The sequence below is a fragment of the Lactuca virosa genome, chromosome 1, assembly GCF_052849685.1.
Source record: "Lactuca virosa cultivar CGN04683 chromosome 1, Lactuca_virosa_CGN04683_v6, whole genome shotgun sequence".
In the NCBI taxonomy this organism is placed as follows: Eukaryota; Viridiplantae; Streptophyta; class Magnoliopsida; order Asterales; family Asteraceae; genus Lactuca; species Lactuca virosa.
Genome location: NC_136426.1, coordinates 105,155,676 through 105,172,334, shown reverse-complemented (window position 1 = coordinate 105,172,334; position 16,659 = coordinate 105,155,676). Strand labels below are relative to the sequence as shown.

The 16,659-nt window shown below is 36.9% G+C and overlaps 1 protein-coding gene across 1 annotated transcript; it reads left to right on the top strand.

Moving 5' to 3' along the window:
- Positions 1 to 10,342: 10,342 nt before the first annotated feature.
- LOC145106066 (major allergen Pru ar 1-like) lies at positions 10,343 to 10,886 on the top strand. The gene is made up of 2 exons (XM_079043118.1): positions 10,343 to 10,526; positions 10,600 to 10,886. The coding sequence occupies exons 1-2, from the start codon at positions 10,343 to 10,345 to the stop codon at positions 10,884 to 10,886; spliced, it is 471 nt and encodes a 156-aa protein (XP_078899244.1).
- Positions 10,887 to 16,659: the final 5,773 nt, after the last annotated feature.

Here is a 16,659-nt window from a genome sequence, read left to right as displayed (position 1 = left end):
TGCTTGCTTTCGTTTCTTGTTGGAAGCTTTGAGTGCTAGTGGCAAGGCTCTTGACAATATCTTCTAGTGACATGCTTGATGAACCCGCTTGTGGAGGTGGTTGTGGTGGATGCCTTGGCTGGAAATTTTGAGGTTGAAAAGGTGGTCTTTGTTGATTTTGAGGAAATGGTGGTGTTTGTTGGTATTGATGTGGTTGATTTGGTTGATAATTTTCCTGTTGATTTCCTCCCCAAGCTTGATTGTTGTTCCATCTTTGGTCATTTCGTGAGTGCTAAAATCCCCTTTGGTTTGACCCGGAATATCCTCCTAACGCATTTGCTTCCGCATAATCCTCGTCTTGAAGTTGTGGGCACATATCGGTTGGGTGCCCCACTTGAGTGCAAATACCGCACGGGCGGGGTGTGGGCTGCACACCTTTGTCTTTGGCTAGCATCATAACCACTTTAGTAAGCTCGGACAATTGAGCTTCAATTTGAGGAGTTTGGACTTCCTTTACACCTTGGGGTGCATCCGTATACCATTCTTCATCATGACTTGAATGTTTAGAATCTTCAGCCTTGTTTTTTATCAAGTTGCGGATTTCAGTGGGAGTCTTGTCGGGTAAAGATCCGCCACTGGAGGCATTAAGAAGCCTTCTTTCCATTGGAGTCATGCCTTCAATGAAATACTGGAGGAGCTGGTATTCGATGATTCCATGCTTTGGGCATCGGGCACAAAGTTTCTTGAACCTTTCCCAATATGTGTGAAAATCTTCTCTCTTGTGTTGCTTGATTCCAATGATTTCCATCCGTAGGGCTGAAGCTTTCATCTCGGGAAAGTACTTATCCAAAAACAACCTTGCAAGATCTACCCAAGTAGTTACCGTCCCCGGTGGGAGGTCATAAAGCCAGTCTTTGGCTGCATCTTGAACTGCGAAGGGGAATGCCCTAAGCTTGATTTGATCCTCTGTAACATTGTGTGGTTTCATGCCCACACATACAACATGGAACTCAGTGAGGAACTTGTGAGGATCTTCATTTTCCAAACCTCTAAAGGTAGGGAGTAGGTGGATGAGTCCGGATTTAAGTTCAAGATTTGTGGCTGCTGGATATGTGATGCAAAGAGGTTGTTAAGTAACCTCTTGCCTCGACCATTGACGGAGAGTTTGATCGGGTGGTGGGTTTGGAGGTGGATTCCCTCCATGGTTATCTCCCATGGTATGAGTAGGAATTGAGGTTTCTGTGGGTGTAGTGTTTGGGATGTTATGAGTAGGTGAAGAGAGTGGGGTGGTATTTATGGGTGAGGATGGTTGAGATGATGATGAGGGGTTTTCTGTTTCGGATGCGGACACACTTGAGAGGGGTATATCCTCCCAAATGTTGATGACCGGAGGGGTAGATGATGAAGAAGTTCCGGAAACCGGTTGCCTCTTACGAAGCTTTGCTTGCTTCCGTAGCTTCTTTGCAGTCTTCTCTATCTCCGAGTCAATTGGCAATGGTGTACCTGTACGGAAAGATCTAGGCATAAACAATTAGTAACACCGTGTCCCCGACAACGACGCCAATTTGTTAGGCGTGTCAAGCCCAACAAATAATAGGGGTACAACAGACTCCAAATACACTGCTTTAATGCACTAAAAAGGTAGTACAAGGGAAGCAGGGTCGAACCACAGAGACACGGGATAAAAGTCTATACCTCTTTGCGCAAGGTACTTTGGTCACAAAGGGAGATTTGTTTGCAAAGGTCAAATAATGAAAATAACAATCAACTTTGAAACATGCAAAAAATGAAATAGATTTGTAAACAAGTTGTAAAAGTGCTTCCAGTTCTAGTTCTCAATGTTGTCATTTAACCTGATTATGACTTGATGTAATTTGTGATTACTATTCTAAGTTGGTACTGAAAGATATTAACACTCTCTAATACCTCTCACTTGCCAAATTATCTAACCAAAACACGCTCTTTGACTAGACCTAGCTTTACTAATTCAACCTAAACACGCTCTTAGATTGTATTGAAAAACTGCATTAAGTTTTTGTACAAGCTTCCCAACAATGTTCATTTCTTCTCATACGCTCGGAAGTGTGAAAACATATGATAAATGTTCTACAATAAGAAAACCTATTGTTTTTTACCAACCATTAACTTTATAGAACGATTAGCTGCCCTAAAAGTTAATTAACTACACAAAAATTCAATTCATGAAAGTGGCCAATCAAACACAAATCAAATTTAAGGATTCTAGTTTAAACAAGAACATAATCACTAGAATAGAATCACAAATCAAGCATCAAATCATATGCTTCAAGTCAAGCAGTAAACATGTTTTGAACAAGAACTAGAAACTAGGGTTTCTTAGCCACACATGACTAAGAACAAATCACAAGAACAAAAGATGGAAATAATGTGTGATTACAACATACATAATACTAGAAATAATGTTTCCAAATAATTATTGATCAATCCCTTGCAATAACCTTCGAATTCCCTTCTCAAAATATGCTCTGATATGTTGTGTGTGTCCCCAAATGACCCAATTTCCCGTAATATGAAAAATAGGAAAACTGCCAAAAGTTAGTTTTCTTGGGTCGAACACGGCCCGTGTTCAGCATAGGGCAAAAAAGACACGGCCCGTGTTCAGCTTGGTCAACAGCTTTCCTTTTGGTCAACACGGCCCGTGTTGATTTTGCAGTGTAAATCCAACACGACCCGTGTACCCTTCTGACTCCGACTCCCAACTTGATTTTTTCAACTTTTTCGTTCTTCGCCCGATCATCCCGAAATCTTTACCAATGCTTCCCGGCACCTCTTAAAGCGCATTCCAAGCTCCGGTTTACCTGAAAAAGACATGAAAGTGTGCAAATAAGGTTGTTCTAGAGACTAACATGAATATGATGAAAAGCAAGAAAAAGGAAGAACAATTATGCTAAATAGATGCATGAAATGGGACTAAAAGGTGTGCAAAAAGGGTGCACAAAATGCACCTAACACCAAGTCAGCAAAAAGTTTTCATTTAACAATACCATCTTTAAGACGATTAACCATTGGGTGAACAGAGCCGGTATGTTGCGGTACAGAAGAATCATGATGGGCAGGTGATTGTTCTGGAGGTGCTGCATCAACAGTTGATTCTGTAGATGGCGACGGTGATGACGATGTTGTTGACGATGGTGAAGGTGAGGCATGTATGATTGGTAGATTGGGGGTTGATGGTTGCTGAAGTGGCGGACAGAGAGCACATGTTTGTGGTATCGAACTGGGTTGAAGAGGTTGTGGCAACGGTGAAGAAGGAACATCAGCCATTGTCGGTTGTGTTGGTTCGTCAAATGTCAAAAATACGGTTTGTGCAAGATCAGTAACGGATAACACACCAGAAAATAGTAGAGTATTTTCGTCAAACTGGGCATGCCGAGATATGTAGACTCGTTGGATGCTTGGATCTAGACACTTGTAGCCTTTATATTGAGTACAGTAACCAATGAAGATACATGGAGTGCTTCGTAGGGCAAGCTTATGAGATGCATAATCCCTTAGATAAGGGAAAACACGACAACCAAATACCTTGAAAACTTCATAATTTGGTACTTGATGAAAGAGTACCTCAAATGGACTTTTATGGAAGAGAACTTTGGTGGGCAACCGGTTAATGATGTAAACCGCAGAACTGAACAAGTCTACCCACTAAGAGGTAGGAGCATGGGCATTAAATAACATAGCTAGGCCAGTTTCTGTGATGTGTCTATGTTTTCTTTCAGCACGTGCATTCTGTGCAGGTGTATATGGACACGAAATAAGGTGATGAGTGCCATTAGTTCAAAGATATGGTGAACTTGGTTATTAATGAACTCAGTTCCTCCATCACTTTGAAATTCTTTGATCTTGCAGTTAAATTGAGTTTGAACAAAAGTGATGAAGATAGATAGTATGGCTGAGAAATCTGATTTTTTCTTGAGTGGATAGAACCAGGTGAAACGTGAGTGGTCATCAACAAAAATAACATAGAAGAGATAGCCATCTGTAGATGGAATGGGTGCAGGACCCCATAAATCACAGTGAATAAGGTCTAAAACATGCTCAGCTCGTTTCAAGTTGTCACTGAAAGGTAATCGAGAGCTTTTGGATAATTGACACGAAGTACATAAACCAGGTTTGGGCAAGATAGATGAAATAGACAAAGAACCAACTTTATGTAATAAAGAAATAATGTCAAAAGCTACATGCCCTAATCTACTATGCCAAAGTTCAAAAGATGCAATAATGCATTTATTTTTTAAAGTTGCAACGAAAGCCTTGGTTCCTTGCTCAAGCACATAGAGTCCATCCTCACGTTTTCCCTTGCTATTATGTCCTTGGTGCTGCGATTCTGAACAGCAAAAGATTTATTAGAGAACAATATGTCAACCAGTGAGTCATCGGTTAGTTTGCTAATGGAGAGAAGGTTCTTAGTAAGGTGAGGAGCCACAAGAAGATCCAACAGCTTAAGATTATCTGAAACAATAGTGGTACCAATTCTAGAGATATTTAAACAGTTACCATTCCCAAAAATAACTTGGTGTTTACCCGAATAAGGAGCGGAGCTGTCAATATTACTGGTGGAATTGGTCACGTGGGCCGATGCTCCGGAGTCAACGTACCAATCCGAGCGGGATTGAGTTAAAGTGCATTGATTCTGAAAGGACTGAGCAAGGTTAGCATCAATTGGAGACTCACGTTTGGCATATGTAGATAGGTTTTGACACTCTGAGGCGTAGTGCCCATTGGTTCTGCAGAGTTGACAGTGGGGGGGGGGGGCGCCTGCCACGTCCCCGTCCTCATGAGAAATTGACCCTACCACGTCCTCCTGAAAAATTACCTCGATTGGAGGCTGAGCCACGGGAATTGGATTGAGGAGCACAATATTGTTGTGCCTGGAAAGCAACAGCAGGTGGTGTAGAATTGTTGTGAATTGAGTTTGAAAATAACTCATGAATTTCAGCTAATGAGAGAAGAGTGCGAAAGGCAGGAGCTGGCTTGAGAGCACGATGAGTGGTGGAAAACGACTCATAGCCAGAACCCAATCCGCACAAAAACCAGTGGTTTTTGTCCAGGTCATCAATAGGTTGCCCAATAGCCGCCAGTTGGTCACAGATGCCTTTAAACTTGCGACCGTATTCAGAAACAGTGGAGGTACATTTGTGTAATTGTCGCAGGGAGTCACGAAGAGTATACATACGTTCCATGGAGTCATGGTTGTATGCAGCTTCAAGAGCATTCCATATAGCTTGAGCGGATTTGAGGCCTATGGTCTCTGCCATAGCTTCTTCAGAGAGAGATGATTGAATAATGAGCAAGGCTTGTTGATCAGCCTTCTGCCACGGTGGATACAGAGGGTTTTGTTAAGGTGGTTTGCCTTCAACCTCAACAGTGGCAACGGGTGGAGGAGCTGTCCCATCAATATGTCCCAAGAGATCCTGATAGGACAATAAGGGGTGATTTGATTTTTCCACAACATGTAGTTTGTGGAAGAGAGTTTGATGGTGAGAAGATGTAAGATGGTGTTGAGAGAGATGAGAGTTTCAGATGTAGACATTGGAAAAGAATCGAGAACAGAGAAGAAACAAAGGGGAGGTCGGCTAGGGTTAATGTTGTGCCCGCTCTGATACCATATCAGATGTATTTTCACTTAATTATCATTGATATTATTCATGTGTATATATATAACAGAGTACAAGATATCTGAAACTAACTAAGCTAATAAACAGGAGTTTAAATCCTATACAACTGATAACTATGTTATCTATCAGGATCATGGTTATCTTTAGTTTCTAGAATATCACCAATAGTAATCAAACATAATTAAGCATATGTAAACATAAAATGAACTTATATGAACGAACATAAACGAACGTAAACAAACAATATAAACGAGCGTTCACGAACATAATTGAACGAACGAGACCATTGTTCATGTTCGTTCGTTTAACTAAATGAGGATAATTTGCGTTTATGTTCGTTCGTTTATTAAATAAACGAACATAAACGAACTTTCCGCCGAACGGTTCACGAACAGTTCGTTGAACGTTAAGTTCGTTTACAACCCTACCCATAATATATACTGAAAAAATAGAAAACAATCATTATAGTAATGTTAAACATTATATCTAAGACAAACCGAATGATTAAATAACGTTTCTAAGTTTCGATATTCAAAACGATACTCCTATCATGTTCTTCAACCTTCAATCGACCAAAAAGGGTTTTGGACGACTTCTATCTCCGTACCAAAGGTTTCTCTTGGTTGCACACTGATTTAGGATTGTAAAATCATATATTTATAGATTCAGTGTCGTAGCGGCGCAAAACTTTTCATGTCGCGTCACTAAGCCTAATCCGCACCCGAGTCGGTCTCGATCTTCTTGATGTCGTAATCCAATTTTTGACATGTAGGTGGGAAAAGCAATGTGCGCTTTTAAAGGGGGCGCGTCGTACTCCTTTTTTAATTCTGACCGGTCTTCGTTTTTCAGTCATTTCCAACTCCTTTGAGCTCTAACTTGTTCTTTTGTTCTAAGCCACAAATTTACCTATAATTAATTAATTCAAAGCATTTTAAGTATTTTTGTTTTTATTATATACATTAAGCCTTAAATATTAAGATAATTACTATGACTAAATAGGGAAATGTCAAACAGCAAGCATGAAAATGGAATGACAATCGTTCATCTCATTACTCTAGATGGTCCATTATCTCCTCTTTTTCATTCGTTTGTCATTATATTCCATCCATCCAAACAAACTCTTAGAATCATCATATAGGTCACATCATTATTGTTCGATTTTGAGCATATTAACTAACTAAATCATCGATAACAAAAAAGATTTATGGACTCTACGGACTACGAATGTGTCATTTTGCTTCATGTTGTCTATACATTAACATTTTACTACTAGTTAATATGTGAACTTCATTGCAAAACAAAATAAGCAACTGCATTTTTTTTTCAAGATAATCTACCAAAAATTCACCAATGACTTCCTTCTTGAATTTTGACTTGCAATTTGCAAAGATCAAGATTTTGCTACTTTCAAACTTAAAAAGTGCAAACTTACCACTTCTGAAGTACAAGCATCAACAATACAGCAAATGTGTACAAACACGTTACACGTTTGATAGTTTGATGCAAACATAAACTTATCCATATCCGAATAGAAACTCATCTGTATCCGATTCCTTAAAGTATAAAACACCAAATAGACTTTAATTAATTCAACTTACCCAAGCTTCAAGCCCTCAAATGTCAAAAAGTTTCAATGCTTTCAAAAACCCAATCCATATCCACATAACCAAGGTTGTCCCACACTCAGACAACATGGACACCCAAAAAGTAGTTTTAATGGTTTATTTTTTCTAATTTGTTCCCACAATATCTTGAAAAGGAAAACAAAAGAGAAAAAGGATAGAGAAAAAAAAGAAAGAAAACAATAAAGAGACATATTCAACATAGAAGAAAGAAGAAGAAAAGAAATACGTCGTTTTTTATAAATAGGAAAAAAAAACTTTTGTCTTAGAAAATTTCCTAACTCTGACCATTACACGTAACCGATATACATTATTTTCCGTGAATGTTCATTCAAATTCAGACCCAATATATAAAGTTGATCATGACAAACAATTTTATAAAATTTACAATTTGAAATTAATTCTTAAAAGAATGGCAAACCAACTCATAAAGTCTTTAACATGCTTATCATGTTTATATCGAGTAGAAATGTAGAATGTAGTCATAAACAAATGGCAAACTCTTTACAAAATATGGTTGATAATAAGTTGGAACGTGGACCTATCTAGATCATATCTTATATCACAGATGCAAATCATGCGTGAGCCTTTTTAGACAAGACCCGGCCCGGCCCGGCCCGATCTTTACCGAGCTTTGTATAGGAACCAAGCAGACAAAAGTGACACTTACCCGAATGAAAGAGGCAAAATAAATAAACAAACATGAAAAAGCATAAGCTTTTAGCCGAAGAACCCACCTAAACAAGGTCCGCGGGCCTTACCGGGCTGATCTCCTGGGCCATTCCAGGCCTTGTCTAGGCTTCATTGACTAGGCTTTGACCTTTCCTAGACTTTTTTCCCTCTCTAAGCCCATTTATGATTACATATCAAAATTAGAAACCCTTACAACCAATTATAAGGATTATTATAATTTACAACCCCATGGCCCATTGTGCAACATTTCAATAAAACTAAATTGTCATAAAATCCATGTCAATTCAATTATTTTAACATTTATTCTGTAATGTTTTTATAATTTCATAGCCTTTCTTGAATGATGAAATATATCTTTAAAAAAATTGGTAATCTTAACTCATGCTTGAAAACTAGTATTCCGTATTTCTTATATACCATGTCTTTATCAAGAATTCAAGATATTACCAAAAGAATGAAATGAATTCCTAACTGTATACCACGTTACACCGGAGCACTCCCTTCCTGGTTCCTCCCTTTCTATTACCGGCGACGAGAAATGGATCCCGCCGGTGACCGGAAAAATCCATGAATAACCTCATCGTAAACACATAAATGAAACTCAGCTGTCTTCTCCTGTTTTTGCGCTGTTGTGCAATCTTCACACAGGGGACGATTCGAACTGCTCTCTGCCTCTTCAATCTTCGGATGATTCACATTTAAAGAAGAAACGAATCCATATCCTGAATTCAAAATCATATTCAAGTAGTTTTCTCTGTGCATCACCAAATCGCTAAACCCATCACTGTAATTGTAACAATAGGGACTGGGGCCATAACTATAAGCAGACGTTTGCGCATTGTTCGTGTTCGAATCAAGAAGATTCAAATGCATAAGCAATAAATCACTCTGGTTACCAGGAATCATCCGACACTCTGTTCTTGGCCGATTCAAAACCACAAAGAAATAACACTTCCTCAGTCTAATCATTACATCGAAGTTAACTTTATCAGTGATTAGAATCTTCAATGGCTCTGTAGAAGTCGTCGATTTACTGATGTCGACTAAGTAAGTCGTTAGATCATCGTAATGTATACCTATCAATTGGGACAACGTCGTCTTGAATTCGTTGAACGCAAGACCTTGACGAATCGTTATATTGCCTACATTCGTCTGGCGCTTCCCGTCAAATAAAATAACAGGAAACATAATGGGATAAGTCGTCGTCTTCGCCGCTGCATCATATGCTTTCTTCATGTTCTTGAGTTGAGTTTCAAGAACAGAGGAAATGTCCTAGAGAGCGGGTTAAAACGAACCGGGATACGTAAATCGATAAGTCGTTTTTTTCCCGTGAATAAATGCCCATCGCTTGCAAATGGTGGCTTGTAAGGACAATATTACCCTCATTCTGTGTGAGAAATTTCATGAAAGCTGCTCCTCAAGGGTAATTTCGTCTAGTTGTATTTTTTGCGCTTTTGGTAAAACTACACGTCAACAGTTGGACAAATATTTAATATTTTTATCTAATTGCAATACCATAGACTTTTTTAAAAGAAGTTTATTTGGTATAATGATTATGTAGTAACATTCTATGGATTTAGTTGGTTAATATCGATTTGATTTACTATAAGACACTTGTTATTCAACTCTCATGTCTATATTTTACATCCACAGCATGACAACATGACTTGAGCCCACAACAAGATTAGCCATTGGTTTGGTAAAGAAATTATTTGATTTCAAACTTGATAGAAAATTATTTCTTATAAAGATAAACATAGTAATTTTTTTCATGAATCATGACATGTATTTCTAACAATTAAGTATCCAAAATATTAGAAAGAGTACAAAGAGCTTATGAAATATAACCAAGTCTTATCCAACATTTTATAACGATCAATGTCGATGATAATCTATTAAAAGGAAACACATGTATTTTCGGGACGATCTAATGTTATAATTCACTTCATCAAATACTGAAACGTTTTGTATTAGAATTTAAATTGATAAGTCGATTTTAGTGTTTTTTTTTTTTTTTTTTTTTTTTTTTTTTTTTTTTGGGTTAAATACTTGATGGTATTTGAACGGTTGCGCCTAAAGGCCTAAGTCCATTTCAAATAAGGTAAAAAGCAATAGAATGGATCTAACAATAATACAAAAATTGTTGAAACTTATACTCAAAATTGTTTTATTCATGTGCTTCATTGCACCTAAGCCCATTTCAAATATGGACAACTAAGAGAATGTTGATATTGCCAACGCAAATGTCCAATCACAAATGCACCAAGTACACCTTCAACCCTCTACTCGCTTCACCTTATAAAGACAACCCATCTTTTAGCCTAAAACAATATCTCCTTACTCCAAAACACTCGAAATTAGCATTTCTTAACCATCTTTTTTGCCTAAAAAATCATGGGTGTCTTAACATACACCGATGAACACACTTCCACAATCTCTCCATCAAGAATTTTTAATGCCTCGATCATCGACTCCCACATTTTAATGCCAAAACTCTTGCCCAATGCTATTAAAAGTGTCGAGTTTATCAAAGGTGATGGTGGGGCCGGAAGCATTAAGCAAATTAACTTTGCTGGAGGTAAACTTATACTTCATCCAATATGTATTAATATCGTCAAAGAAATTGTTTTCAATTTAATCCTTGTATGTAGGTTTTGTGAAGCACCAAATAGATGAAGTCGATGAAAAGACATTCACATATAAGTATAGTTTGATTGAAGGTATGGGCATATCGGACAAGATTGAAAAGGTGTCGTATGATATTAAGTTTGAGGGTTCACCTGATAATGGCACCATTGCAAAAATGACCACAACTATTTACACTCATGGTGATTTTGAGCTCAAGGAAGAAGAACTAAAGGCAGGCAAAGAAAAGGTTTTAGGGCTTTACAAGGTTGTGGAAGCTTACCTCCTCAAAAATCCTGATGCTTATGTTTAAAGATTCTCATTTTAATGTTGTGTTGTATCCATGTTTTACATTTTTAAGATTCCCAATGTTTTCTAAAAAAATAATATTACACCATTAATAAAATTTGGCTCCTAAAAGTGTTTCTTAATGTAATGGAAAATATACAAGAATCGGAAGGTTAATGAATTACTATGAGTCTCTTGTGAAGTCCATAATAGATTTTGTGCTTGAATATAGCCGACATCCATTGGAAAGGCATAAAATATATATTGTGTTTGGGACAGTGTGTCCACATGTTTTTGGAAGAGGTTGCAAGAAGGTACATCATATACCATTGTGATTGATTTATCTTGTCTGATTAATTTCAAATAGTACAAACTATATTAAAGCGTAATCAGATTTCAATTCGATTTCACAGTTCAGTTTTTAATAGTCGGAGAAATTTTAAAATTAAATTTCTATATGACTTTAACGAATTTAAAATTGAGTATCGGCTTCTTTACAAAAAATTAAGGCTTTTGGGGTTTTGCCTTTTAGTCCATTGGGCTTTTGTCCTTCTAGTATAAATTATAAAAAACAACACGATATATAATAATATATAACTAGATGAGGAACCCCGCTTTGCGGGGTAAGGATTTTGACAACTCCTATCATTTTGGCAACTTCGTGCTTGTTATCGATAGAAATGATTACATAATAATTTGGAGTGAATATAGAGACTTTACTTAATAGTTTTTAAGATAATACATAGAAAAAAAAAGATAATACATAGAAAAAAATTGACCACACAGCAAAATGAAGGTTAATTATTTAAGTGCAACAATTATTCATTTGGCATGGGTCAGTAAAATCCACTTACTCATCTAATATTACAAACAAACAAAGCAAGCAAAATAGGTTAAATGCATGAAATAGCAATGTACTTTTGTTGATAAGTTTACAACATCTTACTTTCTCCACTCCTTTAGCAAATACCTGCAGAAAGAAAAGAAGATAAACTAAAAAAGTTAAACTAAAAATACTTTAAAATCCATTGAATGTTGTGGAAAAAGAAAAAAATGGGTGCCACTGTTAATCGACTTGTATCCACTAAACCAAAGTCAAACAATTTAATCTATGACTACAAAAGAATGTTTTAAATAATAAAATTCACAAACCCCAAATCTGTTGGCTGAATTTCAACTTTACATAGTCAAACCCAGTGACTCTCTGTATGTATAAATACATGCCAATATGATATTTTGCTCTCACATTTCTAATTGCTTGTGACTCGATCAAAAAAAAATCTACAAATATATATTTTTTCTTAAAGTAGTCGACCTTGAAGAGTATCAAATCATAAACACCATTTGATCAAAAAACAAAAAGTGTATGCTTATAAATTTAAAGTATATTATAGCCTAATAATTATACAGAATTGGTTACCTCGATGGAAGTTCATACAGCTTGTAACTTTCGTTTAAAGTTAACTGTCACAAAAATGTTGAAGACCATTCTTCAAAACCTAAAATCATAACAGAAACAATAATCATGTTTCAAAAAATAAAGCGTAATCGATTACATGACAGAGTGTACAAATAGCAAAAAACAACTTACCTGCTACCGTCAGACACCCGACTAACTGCCCACATAATTTGTAAGCAAATAAATAAACAACTTAACTGTTTTCCAGTTGGATAAATTTTTGTGGAATAAAATCATTAAACTCTACCTCCTAAATCATCTTCTGAGGGAGGAATTGTAGCAACAAATATCCTGATGACTTTCTTTGAAGGCGCTCTCATATCCTCCTAAAAGTGAAAGAGCGTTGTACAATCAATCCAAATTTTGTTCAAATGAACATGTATTCAATAGAAAGAAAGAATAATAGTTCATAAATGTAACGTCCCAAATTTTCAAAAGAAAATTTTCATTTTTAATTAATCAAACCATTTCTATTAACTATGAAATCCCAAAACAATTGTTTTCAAATCCACATTCATTACAACTTTATTTAAAAACATCAGAGTGTCCCATAAAATGTTGGTAAAAGAGTGCACGTCGCGCCATCAAGCCTTGCCCTTGCCCTTGGGCTCAGATGTACCTGAAACAAATCCACAAACTGTAAGCTAATGCTTAGTGAGTCCCCCAGAGCATACCCCACACACAAGCCACATAACACATATCATATTAGCTATAAAAACTATCTCTACCACATAACATATCATATTAGCTATAAAAGCTATCTCTACCACATAACATATCATATTAGCCATAAAGCTATCTCTACCATATATCCCTGCATAAGGAAGCCATGGGCTCCCCCACATGGTCTTACACCTAAGTGTCATGGGCTCCCCCCATGGTCATTCCCTGCAGGATAGCCATGGGCTCCCCCACATGGTCTTATATCCAAGTGTCATGGGCTCCCCCATGGTCTTTCATGCAAATATCACAAAATTACTAGCATACAACTTAGCATAAGGCTAACTATCATACTACATATCTCTAATACAGCTAGTGTACCACATATCAGAAAATGGGCCGGCCTTGGTGCCTTAGACCCATTGGTATGATGAGAAGACTCACCTCTCACAAATGTTGTGCTGGAAAACTAGAATCAGATATGTCTCACGTGCTGCTCCAACTCAACTGCCTATAAACATTAAATGATTGACTTGTCATGATCCCATAATTACTCTCAAAGTCAACCCTGGTCAATCCTGGTCAAAGTCAAGGTCAACAGTCCCTGTTGACCTCAAATCGTTGAGTGCATCCAACAACTCGTCGAGTTAGCTGCCTAACTCATTAACTCGCCGAGTTACCTTTGTAACTCGTCGAGTTCCTCCCGAGTCCATTCCACTGAATCCCGCCTCGGCTCACCAAGTCACCCTAGTGACTCGTCGAGTTCATCATATGTCCAGAAAACTAATGTCTAAACGTACCAAAACCCTAATCCTTCACTGCACTTATCCAAAAACTCAAAAACGGAAAACCCTACCCCGACTCGTCGAGTCAACTAAGGGACTCGACGAGTTCCTTCAGTCCATTCCAAGCTCAGCCCTTTTCAGTGGGATCTATGGTCCCAAACTCCAGATCTAAACTCCCTTAGTGCAGATACCACGTAAAGTTGCAAACTTTACGTACATGCAAGACCCTCCAAGGCCATAACCTCAAAACTAGGTTTCTTACAATGTTTTTGTGCATGGAAAGGGGCTAGGCTGCATAAAGTGAGCAACTTTATGCCATTGGGGACCTTGAGAGGTCCAGATCTGGAACCATATCCTTGTGATAAGTCCAGATCCAAGCTTAACTCCATTTTGCACCAAAAATGGCCATTTACTTCCAAGAAAATGGATCTAATCAACTAGAGATCAAGGTGACGACTTTATACCTCAAAATAATGGTCAAGACAGAGTAGATGTTGGGTCTACTGCTCCTCTCCTTGTTCCTTCCTCTTCAAGCTCTAGAATCCTTCAAAAATGCCCCAAACTCACTCACAAAAGCTCTTTCTCTCACTCAAGAAGGTTCAAGATTGATCTAGGGTTTCCTATGGATATTAGGGTGATAAGGGAGGCCACAAGAGGCGCAATAAGTTTTTTAAATAGGGTGCAAACCCTAAAAATTAGGGTTTCCTTTTACAACTCATACTCGTCGAGTCGGGGCCTTCCGACTCGTCGAGTAGGACCCAAACCCCGCGTCCCTTAACAGTCTCTACTCGATGAGTTGGAGCGCCCCAACTCGCCGGGTTCATGCACAAAACCCTAAACATTATAAAAATAAATCAATACCTGGAACAAGTGTTACAATAAATCTAGGGGTAAAACCGTAAAAAGGGTACTTACCTGCAACGGGTCTCTAGGAAGCACATTTTCTGCAGTTAATGTAGTTAATCAGAATGCAAATCTTAAATACTATCTTTAAACCTTTGAAAGATCATAGTTAAGCGTTTAATGATGCATGAGCAAAAAATCTATTCTGTTTACAAACATCTTATTTTAAACATGTTCAACATATAGATGGAATAAACAAAAGAGTAAGGTGTTTCAATAATATTTTTGATTTTTATATTTTTGAATAGAAAAACATAAAAAAATTAATGATTATACATTATACTATAAAAGCTAAATAATAGACAATAATATAAATTTAGTCTTGTCAATCACATGAAGCACAATTTCAAGAAAAAAAATGGTATTAACCACAATTAACAAATTCACCATTCCATATGAAAAGAACATTTTATTTCCTTAATCCTAATATATTTTAGTTGTTAAAGCAAAAAACTAAACAATGATTATTATTGTATGGATTCGCAAACCATAAAACATTTATAATAATTAAAAAAAAACAACTTTAACATAAGATAAAAAAGACGTTTTAATGCTTAATTAGTGTCATGTTTATATTTCAAAGCAAGGTAATGATACCAATAGAAAGGTAAAAGGCATACAAATGTATAAACTAATAAAACTTGATGAAACAAAGAGGTTAAAACCACCTTTCAGGCATTATATTTATATATATTTATATAGTTGAGGTGTCTTAACATGTAAGTAGCAAAGAAACAACAAACCACACAAGCATCTGGAACTTCCTTTCTTTGCAAAAGGTTTTGCTTTGAATTTTTTCCTACTTCTTACATGAGACCGGATTTGGAGGTAGATAAAAAAGAACCATATCGGCAAGTACCTATACATGGAACCGTTTTACTATAAATAAATTATTTCTTTCCAATCGTATTCATCGTATTCAAACAGGGAAGGCGATATGGGCCAACACATAATTAATCTTCAAAGAAAAAGCAAAACCACTCTCTCTTCTAGTTCCCAAATTGTCAAATAAATGAAACAGAACTTCGGAAAATCAAACAACAAAAGCTGGTAATTTAATTTTTAATCTAGAAAAAGTCAAACCCAGAAAAAACACAAACGTTTTTATTCTTTGTTTAGTATTACTCTGCCTTGTGCTAGGAAGACGTTCATCTCTTTGAGCTATATTTTTTCAGACGCCTTCATCCCTAATTGTCGAACACAAGCAAGGTATCAATTCACGGAAACAAAATCGATTGTATGATATGCCGATGTAAATCAGAATTGTAGCTGTGATAGATTGCAATTAACGTGTAATACAATAAGAATATATAATAAATATATTTACACTCTAATCCTTATACTATAATATCTATCTAATATTCTCCCGCAAGCTAAGTTCGGGTAAGAACTTGTAGCGTGGATCGTAACCCTTCAAATCTTTGTGAAGATAGTGGCTTAGTGAATATATCAGTGATCTGGTCATCTGTGGATATGAACTGTACTGAAAGCTTTTTCGCAGCAACCCTTTTTCTTACGAAGTGAAAATCGACCTCAACATGTTTCGTACGTGCATGGAACACGAGATTAGCGGATAAATAAGTGGAACCAAGATTATCACACCACAATACCGGTGCTTTGGTTACCGGTATGCATAGCTCTCGTAATAGTGTTTCAAGCCAAGTAATTTCAGCAACAGTGTCAGGTAGAGCTTTGTATTCAACCTCAGTAGATGACCGAGAGACAGTCTTCTGTTTTCTTGCTGACCAAGAAACTAAGGTGCTGTTTGTTTTTCTGAAGCAAAAATTTAAAAAGTCTGCAGACCACCTCTGCAAACCTCTGCAGCAGAAGAGGTGGACCAAACGGCTGCAGATTGTAACAAGAAGCGTGTTTGTTTTTGTTAACATCTGCAGACATTAAAAAATTAAAATAATGCATCATGAATAAAAAAAACATATAAGCAAAGATTTTAGCATATTCAGCAATTGTTTTAGCATATTCAACAAACATTT